The sequence below is a fragment of the Scophthalmus maximus genome, chromosome 17 (assembly GCF_022379125.1).
Source record: "Scophthalmus maximus strain ysfricsl-2021 chromosome 17, ASM2237912v1, whole genome shotgun sequence".
Lineage (NCBI taxonomy): Eukaryota > Metazoa > Chordata > Actinopteri > Pleuronectiformes > Scophthalmidae > Scophthalmus > Scophthalmus maximus.
Window position 1 is genome coordinate 20,078,635 of NC_061531.1, and position 18,866 is coordinate 20,097,500.

Below are 18,866 nucleotides of genomic sequence, written 5' to 3' on the forward strand. Positions count from 1 at the left end.
CTACAAAATCAATCGCCAACTATTTAGATAATTGATTAATCTGTTTAAGTAGTTTTTCTGAAAAAGTGAAAATGTTCTGGTTTCTTTGCTCCTCTGTGACAGTAAAGTGAATATTTTTGGTTTGTGGACAAAACAAAACATCATCTTGAGGTTTTGGAAACACGATCAACATTTTATGAACAAACAAACTAATTGATTAACCGAGAAAACAATCTTCCGATTAATAGATAAAGAAAATAATGGTTAGTTGCAGCTCTAGTTGAAGCAGATCCACAGACTGAGCAGCAGCAGCAGCGATGCAGAATGATTTCTGTCGTCATCTTTTACTGTTGGACAGTCGTGTCGCGTGTCGGACCCTCGGTCACGTGACCTCTGAACTGGTGCAGATAAAAGGAAGCGAAGATGCTGGTTAGAAAACGTACAAAGGAGAAAAGAGAGAAAGCAGCCGGAGAGAAAAATCTGGTGCAGAACACGAGTTACATAACCAGCCAAACAAAAAGGAGGAAAAAAGCTCCAGCAGCCATTAGTCTGCTGCTGAATCCCACCAGACAATACTCACACGACACAGCCTCAAACTACTCTCATCCTCCTCTTCCTCGTCTCAAACCCTCTGTGAGGAGAAGAGGAAGAGGAGGAGAGACCTGTTTCTACCACGAGCTGCAGGAGACAAATCCAATTAGACTGTTTATACTGTAAACTCTCATTGTGTGTACTGTCATCATCATACTGTCATCAGTTCATCATCAGATCATCATCAGATCATCATCAGTTCAGACGTCAGATCATCATCAGTTCCTCATCAGATCATCATCAGTTCCTCATCAGATCATCATCAGTTCCTCATCAGATCATCATCAGATCATCATCAGATCATCATCAGATCATCATCAGATCATCATCAGATCATCGACAGTTCCTCATCAGTTCCTCATCAGATCATCGACAGTTCCTCATCAGATCATCATCAGTTCCTCATCAGATCATCATCAGATCATCATCAGATCATCGACAGTTCCTCATCAGATCATCGACAGTTCCTCATCAGATCATCATCAGTTCAGACGTCAGATCATCATCAGTTCCTCATCAGATCATCATCAGTTCCTCATCAGATCATCATCAGTTCCTCATCAGATCATCATCAGTTCCTCATCAGATCATCATCAGATCATCATCAGATCATCGACAGTTCCTCATCAGTTCCTCATCAGATCATCGACAGTTCCTCATCAGATCATCATCAGATCATCATCAGTTCATCATCAGATCATCATCAGTTCATCATCAGATCATCATCAGTTCCTCATCAGATCATCGACAGTTCCTCATCAGATCATCATCAGATCATCATCATCGTCAGAGAGACGACCACACCGGTCAGCGCCAGCAGGAGGCGCCAGTGAGCTCGTTACCACGATTAATTACATAAGTAAATATAATATATATATATTGTGAAATTATACTAAACTAAAACTATTTTTTTAATGATGAGGGAGTACGAGCAAGATTTTCCGATATGTTTATTCTGTTGAATAACAGATTTCATATTGTTGAACATAAGCACTGATACTGACGTGTCTGTGAAAGACTCATATCGGTCGGTCTCTAATTGAAAGATAGTTTTATTAGGTTTGAATATGTAAAAAGACATAGATTATTCACTGATTTCCCAGAAAATAATTCATGAAACAATCTTACATGTTTAATGGACTAATATCTGTGAGTGTGTGAGATGCAGCCTGTCACACAATCACTTCGTCAGCTGACGTCGAGGTTCGACTTTGATCTGGTTGTTTTTTTCATTCTTTGATTCTGAGAAGTTTCATAAATTCAACAGGACCAGAGATAAAGATCACTTTCTGTTTCTTCTTCTTCTTCTACCCATCACGTCGCGGTCCGACAGCCGGAGGTCCCTCAGGGCCCCTCAGGGCCCCGACACACAGGATCTTTGTTCCCCCCTCGGAGGTTCGACCTGTGTGTTCAGTGGCCCAATTAAAACATTTAACACGCCAACAGCAGAGTCGACAGACAAACGTCACCGGCCCCGAACACTCTGAGAGGTTTTAACACTTTCCCTCAAATGCTTCTCGGAGACTTCCCTCCTCCTCATCATCCCTCCTCCTCTTCATCCCTCCTCCTCTTCATCCCTCCTCCTCTTCATCCTTCCTCCTCTTCATCCCTCCTCCTCTTCATCCCTCTTCCTCTTCATCCCTCCTCCTCTTCATCCCTCCTCCTCTTCATCCCTCCTCCTCATCATCCCTCCTCCTCTTTATCCCTCTTCCCTTTTCATCCCTCCTCCTCTTCATCCCTCCTCCTCATCATCCCTCCTCCTCTTCATCCCTCCTCCTCTTCATCCCTCTTCCTCTTCATCCCTCCTCCTCTTCATCCCTCCTCCTCTTCATCCCTCCTCCTCCTCATCCCTCCTCCTCTTCATCCCTCCTCCTCTTCATCCCTCCTCCTCTTCATCCCTCCTCCTCATCATCCCTCCTCCTCTTCATCCCTCCTGTTTTGGTGACGTGAAGGCGGAAACTGAACAAACAGTCGTCTGTTGTTTGCTCGACCTTTCCACGCAGGAGAGAACAGACTTCCTGACTCTGGGTTTGAATCCAGTTTCACATGAGGCCTGTCAAGTGACTCGCTCGTTCCCCGGTCGTCAGCAGGAAGAAGAGAAGACTTTGGACTGCGAGCGGAGAGCGATTTGCGCAGCACATGACTTTCTGGAGAAAGATGCAAATTTGCAAAATGTGGATCTGAAGATATACGAGTCTCAGAACTCCTGATGTTTGACTATGGGACATTTTCATCCGTATGATTTCATCTGATCAGATTCATGATCAGTCTGACGGATCGTAACGAAACATAAAGGTTCAGGGGCGTCGAGCTCACGAGGATGGAAACACTTATTCAGTCTCACACAAATCACGAGGATCTTCCAGATGGTGACGAGCTGGATTAACAGGAATTACAGTGTTCGGGGGGGGGGGGGGGCGGACTATTGAATTAGATTTTAACTAATCCCATAACCTCAGTTTACGTCTGAACCGCTCGTGGGAAAAAAGTGAGAGACATGATTGAGGGACAAACTTTTCACAGCAACACATTGACGGACCGTCTGTCTGTCTGTTTTTCTGTCTCTCTTTCTGTCTGTCTCTCTCTCTCTCTGTCTGTCTGTCTGGCTCTCTCTCTCTCTGTCTGTCTGTCTGGCTCTCTCTCTGTCTCTCTCTCTCTCTGTCTGTCTGTCTGTCTGTCTGTCTGGCTCTCTCTCTGTCTCTCTCTCTGTCTGTCTGTCTGTCTGTCTGGCTGGCTCTCTCTCTGTCTGTCTCTCTCTCTCTGTCTTTCTCTCTGACTGTCTGTCTGTCTGTCTGTCTGGCTCTCTCTGTCTGTCTGTCTGTCTGTCTGGCTGGCTCTCTCTCTGTCTGTCTCTCTCTCTCTGTCTTTCTCTCTGACTGTCTGTCTGTCTGTCTGTCTGGCTCTCTCTGTCTGTCTGTCTGTCTGTCTGTCTGGCTCTCTCTCTGTCAGTCTGTCTGTCTGTCTGTCTGTCTGTCTCTCTCTCTGTCTCTCTCTCTGTCTGTCTGTCTGTCTGTCTGTCTGTCTGTCTGTCTGTCTGTCTGTCTGTCTGTCTGGCTCTCTCTCTGTCTCTCTCTCTGTCTGTCTGTCTGTCTGTCTGTCTGGCTCTCTCTCTGTCTCTCTGTCTCTCTCTCTGTCTGTCTGTCTGTCTGTCTGTCTGTCTGTCTGTCTGTCTGTCTGTCTGTCTGTCTGGCTCTCTCTCTGTCTGTCTGTCTGTCTGTCTGTCTGTCTGTCTGTCTCTCTCTCTGTCTGTCTCTCTCTCTCTCTCTCTCTGTCTCTCTCTCTGTCTCTCTCTCTGTCTGCCTCTCTCTCTCTGTCTCTCTCTCTGTCTGTCTGTCTGTCTGTCTGTCTGTCTGGCTCTCTCTCTGTCTGCCTCTCTCTCTCTGTCTCTCTCTCTGTCTGTCTGTCTGTCTGTCTGGCTCTCTCTCTGTCTGTCTGTCTGTCTGTCTGTCTGTCTGTCTGGCTCTCTCTCTGTCTGTCTGTCTGTCTGTCTGTCTGGCTCTCTCTCTGTCTCTCTCTCTCTCTGTCTGTCTGTCTGGCTCTCTCTCTCTCTGTCTGTCTGTCTGTCTGTCTGGCTGGCTCTCTCTCTGTCTGTCTGTCTGTCTGTCTGGCTCTCTCTCTGTCTCTCTCTTTCTCTGTCTGTCTGTCTGTCTGTCTGTCTGGCTCTCTCTCTGTCTCTCTCTCTCTCTGTCTGTCTGTCTGTCTGTCTGGCTCTCTCTCTGTCTGTCTGTCTGTCTGTCTGTCTGGCTCTCTCTCTGTCTGTCTGTCTGTCTGTCTGTCTGTCTCTCTCTCTGTCTGTCTGTCTGTCTGTCTGTCTGTCTGGCTCTCTCTCTGTCTGTCTGTCTGTCTGTCTGTCTGGCTCTCTCTCTGTCTGTCTGTCTGTCTGTCTGTCTGTCTGTCTGTCTGGCTCTCTCTCTGTCTCTCTCTCTCTCTGTCTGTCTGTCTGTCTGTCTGTCTGTCTCTCTGACTGTCTGGATGATGTTGGAGGAATCGAAGAAGAGGGAACAAGAAAGTGAATATTAGAGCAACTTGGACTCGTGCTACTGGACGAGTGACGTCTCTGCCAGTTATCATTTATGAAATATTAAAAACAAATGCTGTGACAGTGGCAACGCACCGTGACGTTATGAACTGTGATCTTTAAGCCTCAAATTGGCATTTTGACCGACGCCATGTTGTTGGGCGAGGACACAGTCACATCCACCTGCACCTATTGGACGGCACCACCTGTCAATCACACTGTATCGACCCGCCCCCCCCGTCACTCACTGTTCCTGCTGCTCTTCAGTCGCGACAGCAGCTTCTGAGTGGACGTCAGGTCTCCGCTCTTCACCGCCTGCAGCAGGTCCTGCTCCTTCCCCATGGCACCGCCCCTCCTCGCTTATCAGCCAATCGACCTTGTCCGTCTCCTCAGAGCCTCATGCTGTGCAACGGAGACGTGCACCTTCCTCAGGTGAGACGCTCCACTTCCTCCCGCTGACAACCAGGAAATACAAAAAACAAATACAAATCCTTTGAGAGGGATGGACAGACTTTTCTTCTTCTTCTGTTCACTCGTTGTTTCCAGGTGTTGAAGATTTGATGCGCTGCAGCAGGAGGGTGGAGGTGTCGGGGTGACGTGGTCGAGCCGAGCGTCTGAGAGGGAAAGAAAGGAGAGAAACAGATCAGTTCATCTATCAGACTGAAAACCTGCTGCATGCTCTCATGATAAACTACTGACAAATATTTCACGCTACACGACCAGAAATCCCTTCTTCTACTTCTTCTTCGCTCCGAATCAGCAGCTAAATTTAATTATAAATAACTATAAATAAAAGAAATCAAAAATAAAACAAAACATATATATATATATATATATATATATATATATATATATATATATAAGGATTGATTAAACATATATTTTTCTTTGTTATATATATCTTTTTAAGTTTGACACATTCTGCAATTATTCGGTCGGGCTCTGGTGTTACTGTTCTGATTAAAACTTTAACAGACTTTTATTTTGAAATGCTGCACTTTTACACCTATTTAAAGGAAGGAGCTGTTGTTTATTCTTTGATTTATTTATTTGTGATATTTTACAGTTATGAAACTGTCAGACTAGACAATAACAGAAGTTCTGTGACCTTCATTCTCTGGATGTTTCTGTGGACAACAATCATGTTAATCATCTCTTCATACGGGATGTTCGAATATTATTTATAAGAAGCTGACGGTACTCTGTATCGGAGAAGAGATAAATGGAATCAGAACATCTCTACTACAGTTCTAACACTAGTCGGACTCAGGGTTCTGCAGGTGCACGTCGTCGCCTCCTCCTCCTGTCTGATGTGACGTCAACGTGGTGGAACACCTGTCACAGGTGAGACGTGTGTCCAACCTGCAGGGACGGACCACGGAGGGGGATTCCTCTTCTGGGACGTCCAGAGTCTCCTGCTCCTCCCTCTGGGCCTCGGCTCGGATCAGAACGTCTCCGTGGGATCAGTCCAACTCCAGAGCAGCTACTTAAACTCTTCCAGCCCAGTGGCCACTGGAGAGTGAAGTCAGAGCTTCGTCTCCGCTCCAGTTCTTTCTTCTTCCTGCAGATTAACTGACATGTCTGTTGACAGAACGGACCTCTGACCTCTGACCTCCTCTTGGTGACACCATGGAGGAACTCACAGTCACAGTGTGGATCACAAGAGTCCAGATCACAGACTCTGGGTCTGGATCTGAGTTCTTCTTGCTCTTTTTGTTGTTTTCCTGGTTACAACTGGTTCCATTACATAAGAGGAGCAGAGCAGCGCCGCTGTCAGTCCCACTTACACCGATCATGTCTCCTCCTCCTCTCCTCTCCTCTTCTCCTCTCCTCTTCTCCTCTCCTCCTCTCCTCCTCCCCTCCTCCTCCTCTCCTCTCCTCCTATCCTCTCCTCTCCTCTCCTCTCCTCCCCTCTCCTCTCCTCCTCCTCTCCTCTCCTCTCCTCTCCTCCTCCTCTCCTCCCCTCTCCTCCTATCCTCTCCTCCTCCTCCTCTCCTCTCCTCCCCTCCTCCTCCTATCCTCTCCTCCTCCTCTCCTCTCCTCTCCTCCTCCTCTCCTCTCCTCTCCTCCTCCTCTCCTCCCCTCTTCTCCTATCCTCTCCTCCTCCTCCTCCCCTCTCCTCCCCTCCCCTCCTCCTCCTATCCTCTCCTCCTCCTCCTCCCCTCTCCTCTCCTCCCCCTCATTTCCTCCTCTCCTCCATCCTCTTCTCCTCGTCCTCTCCTCTCCTCCCCTCCTCCTATCCTCTCCTCCCCCTCTTCTCCTCCTCCTCTCCTCCATCCTCCTCTCCTCCTCCTCCATCCCCCTCTCCTCTCCCCGTCTCTCGTCCAGGACAAAGCGGAACAATTCTCATAAATCTCGGCGTCTCTCGAGTCTCAGTCGAGTGGAAACGAACAACCGAGACTCACTTGACGTTTCCTGCTCTGACGTTGAGTTCGATCTTCATGATGAAAAGAACATGATGATGATGATGATGATGATGATGGTGATGGTCAATAATGTATGTGACTATGCAATAAAATCTAACATTTATATATATATATTCTTCCATAACGCTCGATCAACTCTTTTTTTCATGTTTGGATATTGACAGTGCCAGTCTCCGTTTAAAAAGCTGCTGATTGAATATGTTCGTGGTCGTAAAGCACATTTAAACAAACGTTTAAGATGTGATTCCATGTTTGTCTGAAGTATTAATAGTCCGTCGCCACATCGGGAGATTTGCTTGCAGACAGAAGCGATGCTGAATGCTCCTCCGCGGGGATCAGGTCCAGGACCCCGCGGGCTGCAGCCGCAGGTCTGCGGCCAGTGACCCGAGTGGAGTTTGACGTTTCTCTGACTTTAACGGTTTGTTGTCAGGACTCGAACAGGTGATTCAAAAGTATTTCCCAACATAACAATAAGGTGATATTATGAAATATTCCCCCGGGCTCGGGTGATGTGGAGGCGGCTCCCACCTCAGCGGAGAAACGGGCGAATCGCAGCCGGAGTCTGGCGCGTGTGAACAGACCCAGCTCGACCTTTGCACCGGGTCAGTAAACGCACCGCGACGCGCCGTTTTTCACCCTAAAAAAAGTCCCAAGTGTCAAAAGAAAGAACATGAAAGTGTCGTCAGACGGAAACTTACCTCCGCGACTCCGGCGACACGGAAACTTTGAGGCCGCCGAACGCGACGGAACCTCGGCGGCAGTTGGTCCCGAGACTCCGGAGAGAATTCCCACTGTCGATGTTCCGGGAACAAAGGTGGAGTTTCTTTTTTATTCCAAGAGTTTTCCGTTTTTCCGGGAGAATCAGATTGTGAACTTCCGTGAGGACTAAATGTATTTAGGGTTGTTTACGACTTTAACACTTTATTACGACACTTTGACCGAGAACGCGCCCCTGAACGCCACATTCACTCCGCTGGATTCTTCCCAAATGTCGACACCGCGTCGAGGTGCCGTGAACACAACGCCGAACATCCGGCCGACACTTTCAAAGTAAACGTCTTGATTTTAATTTTATTTTAATTACGAAGGCAGACCGGAAGTCGCTCGGAGGGTGATACAGACTTTATGGAATTTATAGAATTGTAATAATTTGACATCTTTACAAAAATTATAAATCTTTGAAATTTAGGATTTCATATATTATGTGTAATATTCTGGGTTTTTTCTTGAATTACCTTGAACTATTTGTTTTTTGGTTCATCGAAAAAAAAATTTCCCAAAGAACAAATAGATACATTAATAAATGCAGATATTAAAAGCCACAAACAGACACAAAATGACCACTTTGACATTGAAAATCAAAATAGAGACACAAACGTGAAATTTGAATTTTGAAGGAGTGGAGCGGGCTTTTACTTACTTCACCTCTCACTGCACCAATATCTCATAATCAATAATCAATAGTGGTGTAAGATTCAGTTTACTGGAGTAATTAATATCTATAAATCTCTTCATGTTTATATCATTTGAATTTCTACCTTTGGTAAATAACTTTGTAACTTCCGTTTTGAAAATCGCCAAAATTACAAATGTCGTCCTGACATCATTTACAATATTGTATATTAATATATTATTGTAAAAGACATAACTGCAGATGCTTCCACATGGGTATAGTAGCTCTGTGTGAGGCCCTGTTCTGCCCAGCAACCAGAGGCCAAACATCTGTGGGCAGATTTTAAAAAGATGCGTTAGCAGTTAGTGACATCATCATCGAACCACAAAGTTAGTGAACGTCTCGTAAACGTCTTCATCTTGGGAATTAAACTTCCGTATCCGAACAGATCTTCTGCCATGTTTCTACGGCGGCCCAGAGCGGACACATCAAACACTGCCTCTACAGAGGGACTGTCCCCTGAGGGCCACCGTAGCTCCTCCTACACAGGAGGGGGAGGGGTATTCAGTTGGTTGCAATATTCAGCTTCACCACTAGATGTCACCTCCCACACACACTGGTGCTTTAAGAGCCACAATTTATTCATACATATAATAATCATATAAATAAACAACTTTAAATATTCTTATCTAAAATCAGCATCAATTATTAATAACTGCTGTTCCTCATCATAATGAATCCCCAGCCCACATTTATTTATATTAATATATTTATTATCATGGGAAAAAAATCATTACAGAATTAGTCTGAAATAAAACAAACAATAAATACATTTTTAACCGTTGGATCATCTACGTAGAAATCACACAAAATCATTTGGTCATTAAGCATCAGACAGCGTGATCCAAAAAACACTACGTTACCCAGAATGCTTCAGTTACAGTCGTTTCTACAAGACTTACTCTCTTAAACAGAAAATATGAAAGAAATAATATTCAGATAAAAAGGTTGTGACAGTTAAAGGGTAATGTCATAATACTTTGTTAAATTAAACCGAATAATTATGAAGAAGGTCAAAATATTTAGGGGAAAAAATACATAAATTTACAAAAGAAATGTTCCCCATTTTTAAGAAGTTTAAAATACTTTGTATAATTAGTAATATTTGAGTTAATTCAAGAAAAGTTATCATATTAAGGAAAAATACATAATTTAACAGACATAACAAAAACTGTCAAAATATTTGAGGGAAAAAAAATATTTTGAGATGAAAAGTCAAAATGTTTTAATATAAAAACATATATATTTTTAGCAAAAATCGGAATTTCCCTTGTAAAATTTTCAGAGAAAAAAGTTTGAGGAAAAATAGAAGTTTTCTGAAATAGATTTTAAAAAAAAGAAAAAATAATTTTAATCCAATAGATTTAAAAAAAATGATCCATACATTTTTATAATGAAAAAAATTATTTGAGGAAAAAATTTATAATTTTGTAAAGATATCAAATTATAACAATTTTATAAATATCTTGACTTTATTGTGTAAAAAAAATATTGATATTATTTATTATCTCATGAGCCATGTTGTTGTTGTTGTTTTTTTGGAGTTTAGCCTGATCGTTAAATATGAGGACGACTCCGATACATTTTTACCAAATTAACAGAAAATCAACAAAAACTCCAACTGAAGAGAAACGAACATGAATGAAAAATCAATAGAATTCTGAGGTTTACTTGCGTATTTGCATTTTTCTGCAGCTTCACACTTCTATTCCACACAGCTGATAACTTGACTCACTAGTTCCTTTGCAGATTAAGATTAATAATAATAAATATAATCATGAGTCTGAAGACACTGGTCAGAAAATACATCACAAAAATTCAGGTTTCAGCTTTAAGACGGTAATCTACAGCATCTTACATTCTGCACCCTGGGAGTTAGTGTTGCTATGGTAACACTAACTCGATGGACTCCCTGAGAGGACGGAGGAGGGACGACATAGGACAGGACGGAGGACATAAGACAGAGGACGGAGGACAGACGACGGAGGACAGACGACGGAGGACAGAGGACGGAGGAGGGAGGACGGAGGAAGGACGGAGGACGGAGGAGGGAGGACGGAGGACAGACGACGAAGGACAGACGACGAAGGACGGAGGAGGGAGGACAGAGGACGGAGGAGAGACGGCAGAGGTGTCTCAGAGGGAGTAGAGCTTGAGCTGCTCCTCCATGTCTCCCTCCGTCACTTCCCCCAGCGCCTCCTGGTTCTGCCTCAGCAGAAGGAAGATGGCCGCCAGCTGCTCCTGTTGCACCCTGGGAAGTGAGTGCACACACACACACACACACACACACACACACACACACACACACACACACACACACACACGTGATGTCTCAGTGTTGCTGACACGTAGTCTGACGACTGTGGGACCTGATGAGTCGAGGTTGAACCACATGCAGACGTCAGACTGTAATTTAATAATCAATAATGTCCATAATCCTCAGAAACGTCCTGCAGGAACAAACACACGAGGAAACAAGTTCGAGGTTTCACACGTTTATTTCATGTTTAACATTCAAACCAAACTCAGACGCAGAAGTTTATCATTAAACTCTGAACAACATTTTAATCTTCTGAACAAAACTGTCACACTGCGTCACAACAACTACACACCACACACACATGTTCATGTCAACACACATGTTCCTGTCAACACACATGTTCCTGTCAACACACATGTTCTGTCAACACACATGTTCCTGTCAACACACATGTTCTGTCAACACACATGTTCCTGTCAACACACATGTTCCTGTCAACACACATGTTCCTGTCAACACACATGTTCCTGTCAACACACATGTTCATGTCAACACACATGTTCCTGTCAACACACATGTTCTGTCAACACACATGTTCCTGTCAACACACATGTTCCTGTCAACACACATGTTCTGTCAACACACATGTTCTGTCAACACACATGTTCCTGTCAACACACATGTTCTGTCAACACACATGTTCTGTCAACACACATGTTCATGTCAACACACATGTTCTGTCAACACACATGTTCTGTCAACACACATGTTCATGTCAACACACATGTTCCTGTCAACACACATGTTCATGTCAACACACATGTTCCTGTCAACACACATGTTCTGTCAACACACATGTTCCTGTCAACACACATGTTCATGTCAACACACATGTTCCTGTCAACACACATGTTCTGTCAACACACATGTTCCTGTCAACACACATGTTCTGTCAACACACATGTTCTGTCAACACACATGTTCCTGTCAACACACGTTCCTGTCAACACACATGTTCCTGTCAACACACATGTTCATGTCAACACACATGTTCTGTCAACACACATGTTCCTGTCAACACACATGTTCTGTCAACACACATGTTCCTGTCAACACACATGTTCATGTCAACACACATGTTCCTGTCAACACACATGTTCTGTCAACACACATGTTCATCACAAAAAGCAGCAGGTTAGAAGAAGCAGATTTCTGGAGGCACTTTGGTGTCAACACATTCGATATTCACAAGCAGCCGAGAAACAAAGAATAAAGACCGGGGGATTTTAAATTTTCTACAAACGTCCTCCTCTTCCTCCTCCTCTTCCTCACAGATCAACTGGAACAGACAGAAGAAGCTGAGAGGATCATTCAGGCACTCTGAAAAGGAAAAGATCATATTTGTTTTTGCTCCAATTTATCTGACAGAAAATATATTTTATGTCCTTTTCCCACTTTAATCTCATTAATTTACTAATTAACTCTCATAATAATTGTACCACTTTAATCACATAATCTCATAAATTTACCACTGGAAGATTCTCTGAGATTAAAGTTTTTGCTGTTGTTTACTTTTCATTTAATACTTTGGTGCTGTATCATATTTTATTCAGCTCTAAGCCATTCATGTTCTTATTCCATGTAAACAATGTAATATTTTAAAAGTGTGAATATTATCAAGTTTAACCACAAAAAATTCTACTAATCAGTTAATACATTTACTGTCAGAGCTGCTCATGCAAGTGTGACTCACCATTAGTCCAGGTGTTAGTCCATGTGTTAGCCCAGGTGTTAGCCCAGGTGTTAGTCCAGGTGTTAGCCCAGGTGTTAGTCCAAGTGTTAGCCCAGGTGTTAGCTCAGGTGTTAGCCCAGGTGTTAGCTCAGGTGTTAGCTCAGGTGTTAGCCCAGGTGTTAGCTCAGGTGTTAGCCCAGGTGTTAGACCAGGTGTTAGCTCAGGTGTTAGCCCAGGTGTTAGACCGGGTGTTAGCCCGGGTGTTAGCCCAGGTGTTAGTCCAGGTGTTAGCCCAGGTGTTAGCTCAGGTGTTAGCCCAGGTGTTAGCTCAGGTGTTAGCTCAGGTGTTAGCTCAGGTGTTAGCCCAGGTGTTAGTCCAGGTGTTAGCCCAGGTGTTAGCCCAGGTGTTAGCCCGGGTGTTAGCCCAGGTGTTAGCAGCATGCAGGGTTAGCGGCAGCAGAGGTGAGTCAAACTCAACAATAAAGGCAAAGCAGCGAGAACTCATCATCAGGACAAAGAGCAAACGACACGATTCATAATCTGAGCGATGATTTGATTTGTGATCTTCGGCAGAGACGGAAACTTTCTGCACATTCGTCTAATCGTTCACATTACTGCGACTTCACAAACTCAAATTCTATCTTTTTTTAAACGTGAAGATTTTATGCTTTTATTTCAAATCGATTTTAATAATTTCATTTGATTTATTTGTCTGTTGGTCGGTGCCACTTTGCCTTCTGGGTAATGTGACGTCATCTCTCAGCAAACGGTCGATTGATGAATGGAAATAAACTGCAGAGGGAAAAGTAACGAGTTGAGTGATGATGATGATGATGATGATTTGATATGTAACAAACTAGAACAGTCACATGATCCATGTCACTGAAGACCTTGACTTTAGAAAAGTGAAACATATTTTTCCTGATGATATTTACTGATGTTACACAGGACGTCTACAGTTTGGTTCTTTTACTCTGGTGAAACATCTGAATACCACATATTTTATATAAATATATAAATATAATTTGAATATCTTCTACCAGTGTAAGTACAGTAACATCACATCAGTCCCAGTGTCATCGCTCCGCCACAGGAGCGGTGTAATGACTGTGTTGTCCTGCAGAGGGCGCTCAGAAAACAATATACAGAAAAAAAGAATTCTCTTCGTGGGATTTAAAGTAGGAAGAACATGATGTGTACACTTTTAACAATTTTTCACATCTAATGTTCCCGTTACATTCAGACTTAATTTTCACACATATTTATTATATTTTCTCCCCTTCCTTAAACATTTTGCACGACTAAACACAATTTTTACTGTATTTTCTGTCTTTGTCAGTGAAAAACTTTGTATCTTCTCTTGGTTTCTTGTCAGTGAATCTGTTTCTGATTTGTACACTGTAAAAAGACTCACAATCAGATATGAAGCTGTAAATCTCTTATTGATCTTTGATTTGAGAATAATAAACTAATGTAAGAGCAGATTGCGTCAGATTATTAAGATTGTTTTAAGAATATTGTCCTGGTTTTCTGTAAGTTACAAAGTAACAAATTATGAATAATCACACTAAGGATTTGTTTTGTCACATTATTGTATATATTCCAAATGCTGGTGTTGAGATTTCTCACTTTGATTATGCCAAGATATTTGTTTCTTATTTCAGATATCGTCAGATCATTCACTGGCTTCTAGTCTTTATTCTGTCTTTCTTATATATTTTCTCATATTCAGACAGTTCATTTTGCCCTGTAGGAAATTAACTGAAGCACAAAATCCTCTGAGACGTTGTCAAACACACATGGAACTTCACAACCGTGTTGTATTCTGCCGTTTTTAATCTACAATATCATATCATATATAATCTCAGCACGAGGAGGAGAACCCATCCTTTGTGTTTCCTGTCTCGTCCACTCTCCTCTCACTCTCGACCTCCGACCTCCGACCTGCAGCTCCTTGCTCTCTGGATTCTCCGGGAGCTTTAATCTGCAGAGGCGGCGACGGGACGGAGGAGTCGCTGCCTCGACAACAAGGAGCCGAGTCATAAGAGGATAATGTGAGGAACCGGTGGAACAGCTGGGTGTGACATCATCATGGACCATGTGACCCGGGGAACCAGGACACGGAGCACGAGACCTGAACATGAACTCTGTGACCCTGAAGGTTTTAATTCAGTTATTACAGATGGAAACATCGACCGGACCGACCGGACGTCCGGCTCACGTCTGCTCAGCTCTCAGAAGAAAAGAAGAAGTCTTCATCAAGATCAAACGTTGTTTCCAGTTCCACCTCCTCACTTTAGTGTCAGTTATCAAAACTGTCCGAGGACAAATCAGATCAAATGATCCAATATGTCATCGATGACTCGGATCGATGATCTGATGATGTCAGACGGAATCAGGTCCGTCTCCAGAGACACGACATGTTTCTGATGATTCAGAAGTTTTAAAATCTAAGATTTGGAAATATGAGATTAATTATCTTGTTTTAAAACCAAGATATTGCATTTTTATATCAAGATTTTTGTCAAGTGAAACGATCTCATCTGAACAGATGATTTATTGTTTGATTTATGTCTTTATTTCTAATGTTTTAACTTTTTCCTTTTCTGCAGTGGAGGATTGTAAATGCAGGACTTACACTTGTAATCATTTTGAGAAAGTTTCTATTTTTTTGGTTAAAGTTGTCATATTTTTTTAACTTCAGTAAGTAGCTCATTCTTTTATTTCTTTATCACATTGTAGTAAAGGAAGACGTTACAGTAAGGTCACGCTCGTTCCACTGAGCAACAGCTGAGTCTGACTGTAGATTAATGAAGCGGTTCAGTATAATATGATTATTATTATTATGATATGATATTAAACAGCATGAGGGTAAAGGTCTGAGGATGGAGGGGGTGATAGACGGATTCTGTTCATCATGTATCAATATCTGTCAGCTGATATTCAACCAACACTCATCAATAGTCTCCAGAATCATCTGGTAGATTTTTTTTATTGATGATCACTGTAAAATGGTTTCAGCACAATTTTCTCTGAGATAAATCAGGATTCAGATTTTTCTTTAAACTTCAAACAAAATATTGATCAGAATATTGGTTAATGTGAGGGGAGGGAGGAAGTTCAGGAGGAGGTTCAGAGGTTCAGAGGTTCAGGAGGAGGTTCAGAGGTTCAGGAGGAGGTTCAGAGGTTCAGAGGTTCAGGAGGAGGTTCAGAGGTTCAGAGGTTCAGAGGTTCAGAGGTTCAGGAGGAGGTTCAGAGGTTCAGGAGGAGGTTCAGAGGTTCAGAGGTTCAGAGGTTCAGAGGTTCAGAGGTTCAGAGGTTCAGAGGTTCAGAGGTTCAGGAGGAGGTTCAGAGGTTCAGGAGGAGGTTCAGAGGTTCAGAGGTTCTGGAGGAGGTTCAGAGGTTTAGAGGTTCAGGAGGAGGTTCAGAGGTTCAGAGGTTCAGGAGGAGGTTCAGAGGTTTAGAGGTTCAGGAGGAGGTTCAGAGGTTCAGGAGGAGGTTCAGAGGTTCAGAGGTTCTGGAGGAGGAGGTTCAGAGGTTCAGGAGGAGGTTCAGAGGTTCAGAGGTTCAGAGGTTCAGAGGAGGAGGTTCAGAGGTTCAGGAGGAGGTTCAGAGGTTCAGGAGGAGGTTCAGAGGTTCAGAGGTTCAGGAGGAGGTTCAGGAGGAGGTTCAGAGGTTCAGAGGTTCAGAGGTTCAGAGGTTCAGAGGTTCAGAGGTTCAGAGGTTCAGAGGTTCAGAGGTTCAGGAGGAGGTTCAGAGGTTCAGGAGGAGGTTCAGAGGTTCAGAGGTTCAGGAGGAGGTTCAGAGGTTCAGAGGTTCAGAGGTTCAGGAGGAGGTTCAGAGGTTCAGGAGGAGGTTCAGAGGTTCAGAGGTTCTGGAGGAGGTTCAGAGGTTTAGAGGTTCAGGAGGAGGTTCAGAGGTTCAGAGGTTCAGGAGGAGGTTCAGAGGTTCAGAGGTTCAGGAGGAGGTTCAGGAGGAGGTTCAGAGGTTCAGAGGTTCAGAGGTTCAGAGGTTCAGAGGTTCAGAGGTTCAGGAGGAGGTTCAGAGGTTCAGAGGTTCAGAGGTTCAGGAGGAGGTTCAGAGGTTCAGAGGTTCAGAGGTTCAGGAGGAGGTTCAGAGGTTCAGGAGGAGGTTCAGAGGTTCAGAGGTTCAGAGGTTCAGGAGGAGGTTCAGAGGTTCAGAGGTTCAGGAGGAGGTTCAGAGGTTTAGAGGTTCAGGAGGAGGTTCAGAGGTTCAGGAGGAGGTTCAGAGGTTCAGAGGTTCTGGAGGAGGAGGTTCAGAGGTTCAGGAGGAGGTTCAGAGGTTCAGAGGTTCAGAGGTTCAGAGGTTCTGGAGGAGGAGGTTCAGAGGTTCAGGAGGAGGTTCAGAGGTTCAGAGGTTCAGAGGTTCAGAGGAGGAGGTTCAGAGGTTCAGGAGGAGGTTCAGAGGTTTAGAGGTTCAGAGGTTCAGAGGTTCTGGAGGAGGAGGTTCAGAGGTTCAGGAGGAGGTTCAGAGGTTCAGAGGTTCTGGAGGAGGAGGTTCAGAGGTTCAGGAGGAGGTTCAGAGGTTCAGAGGTTCAGAGGTTCAGAGGTTCTGGAGGAGGAGGTTCAGAGGTTCAGGAGGAGGTTCAGAGGTTCAGAGGTTCAGAGGTTCTGGAGGAGGAGGTTCAGAGGTTTAGAGGTTCAGAGGTTCAGAGGTTCTGGAGGAGGTTCAGAGGTTCAGAGGTTCAGGAGGAGGTTCAGAGGTTTAGAGGTTCAGAGGTTCAGAGGTTCTGGAGGAGGAGGTTCAGAGGTTCAGGAGGAGGTTCAGAGGTTCAGGGGTTCAGAGGTTCAGGAGGAGGTTCAGAGGTTTAGAGGTTCAGAGGTTCAGAGGTTCTGGAGGAGGAGGTTCAGAGGTTCAGGAGGAGGTTCAGAGGTTCAGGGGTTCAGGTCGGTGGACGGGTCGTATTTAAAAGAGGCGTCACCTACCATCTCCTTCCTAACACAGAGCGTCTGGATTATAGAGAAGTAAAATCTGCTGTGAGTTCGATTCTGAAAAGATAAAGTGGAGCGAGTCAAGAAACAAACAGTCGTCCATAATAACTCACTACACCAGATGAAATGATGTCGCATCTGATGTCGACAGATTGTTCTCAACATCGTCTGGGTGGAGTCTGACGCTCGTCCTCAATAAATTACAGAAAAGGAAACAACAGGTCTGAAGATTCTGAGTCGGACGACCGAGGTTTGACGTGTGACGTCGCGCTGAGCGACAAAGAGACGAGACCCAGACGGTCGACAGCCGAAGACTAAAGAGTCGAACGAAAGGTTTCCTCTCGTGTTCCTGTTGAGGAACGTTTGTTCCACCTGAGACTTCACAATGTGAAGAGAAATAAACAGCAGACAAATAGTTTCCTTCCTCAGAGGAACCTCATCACGCAGCGCTGCCAAGCCACAGGAACTCTTTTAGAGCTTCTGGAGTTTAAAGAGAAAATTTAAAAAGCCTCCAATCAGAGAGCAGCAGATGTCGACGCCCCCCAGCTGACAAAAACAAAACAATAACACCGGAACTGAAACTGTAAATTCGAGAGGAGAACACTGGAGTCGTTCATCCAGTCAGAATCAAACTGAGCTCCGTTTATACAGAAGAGTCAGAAGATATGATTCATATTCATATTCTCTGATTCACGTCTTCTGGGGAATTAAATTCTGTCAATTGATCATTTCACGTGTAGCAAATCATTCACGACCACAAGTTGTCGTATCGAATATTCACACACGTCACGTTACGACATCATATCGTGTTGTATTGTATCATATGTGGTCGTATTGTATTGTTTGGTATTAAATCTTATTGTATTGTGAAATATTGTCTGGTTTTGCATCATACTGTGTTGTTCTGTATCATAAAACTGATCCTCGTCGTCCACATCGAACCCAAAGAACCAAATTATTCCCATAACCATTTCCTCCTCATGACGTCATCACATCAACATGTGAGTCGAGTCAACGGAGGAATGTGGAGAATAAAACTGTGCTGCAGATGATTCAAGGGCTTCATCCACAATATTACATTTTACTTTCAGAGCGCATCAGTGCTGCTGCGTTGGCGTCTGGACGAAGATCCATTTAGTTGTAAAACTGCCATTTTGAAAAGAAAACATATGAAGTTTGAAAGATGCATCACGGAGCGAACGCCGCTTCATTCTCATGCAGTGAAACACAATGAAGAACGTGCAGCGAGCAGGACGCCGCCGGGACGAGCTCACCTCTGCTCCTCCTCCATCTCCTCTCTTGTCATCAGCGTCTCAAACTTGCTCTGTTTCTTTCCCGGAGTGAACTTGACTTGATCTTCAGCTGCAGCTTCGTCTGGAACACAGAGACACACGAGGAGACTGAGGACGACACGTCACCGTCGGGCTCATGTAGTTATGGTGCTGCATAACTTCC

General features: G+C 44.0%; 2 protein-coding genes across 4 annotated transcripts in view; both read right to left on the reverse strand.

Moving 5' to 3' along the window:
* Nucleotides 1-8,012, reverse strand: part of LOC118289074 (caskin-2-like) — a 40,176-nt gene extending 32,164 nt beyond the window's left edge. For 2 of the 3 annotated variants that reach the window (XM_047328227.1, XM_047328221.1), the window contains exons 1-2: nt 7,713-8,012; nt 4,837-5,202 (exon numbers count right to left, since the gene is read on the reverse strand). In XM_047328227.1, coding sequence (XP_047184183.1) covers nt 4,837-4,930 — 94 coding nt within the window. In that variant the 5' untranslated portion in view covers nt 4,931-5,202; nt 7,713-8,012. Of the gene's footprint in view, nt 1-4,836; nt 5,203-5,950; nt 6,428-7,712 lie in introns of those variants that run through there. The other variant, XM_035615763.2, reaches the window with a different exon arrangement.
* A 2,501-nt stretch (nt 8,013-10,513) lies between these two features.
* The window catches only part of si:ch73-366l1.5 (FILIA-N KH-like domain-containing protein), a 17,663-nt gene continuing 9,310 nt past the window's right edge, over nt 10,514-18,866 (reverse strand). Inside the window, exons 3-4 of the mRNA XM_035615891.2 lie at nt 18,686-18,785; nt 10,514-10,718 (exon numbers count right to left, since the gene is read on the reverse strand). Coding sequence (XP_035471784.2) covers nt 10,604-10,718; nt 18,686-18,785 — 215 coding nt within the window. The 3' untranslated portion in view covers nt 10,514-10,603. The remainder of the gene's footprint in view (nt 10,719-18,685; nt 18,786-18,866) is intronic.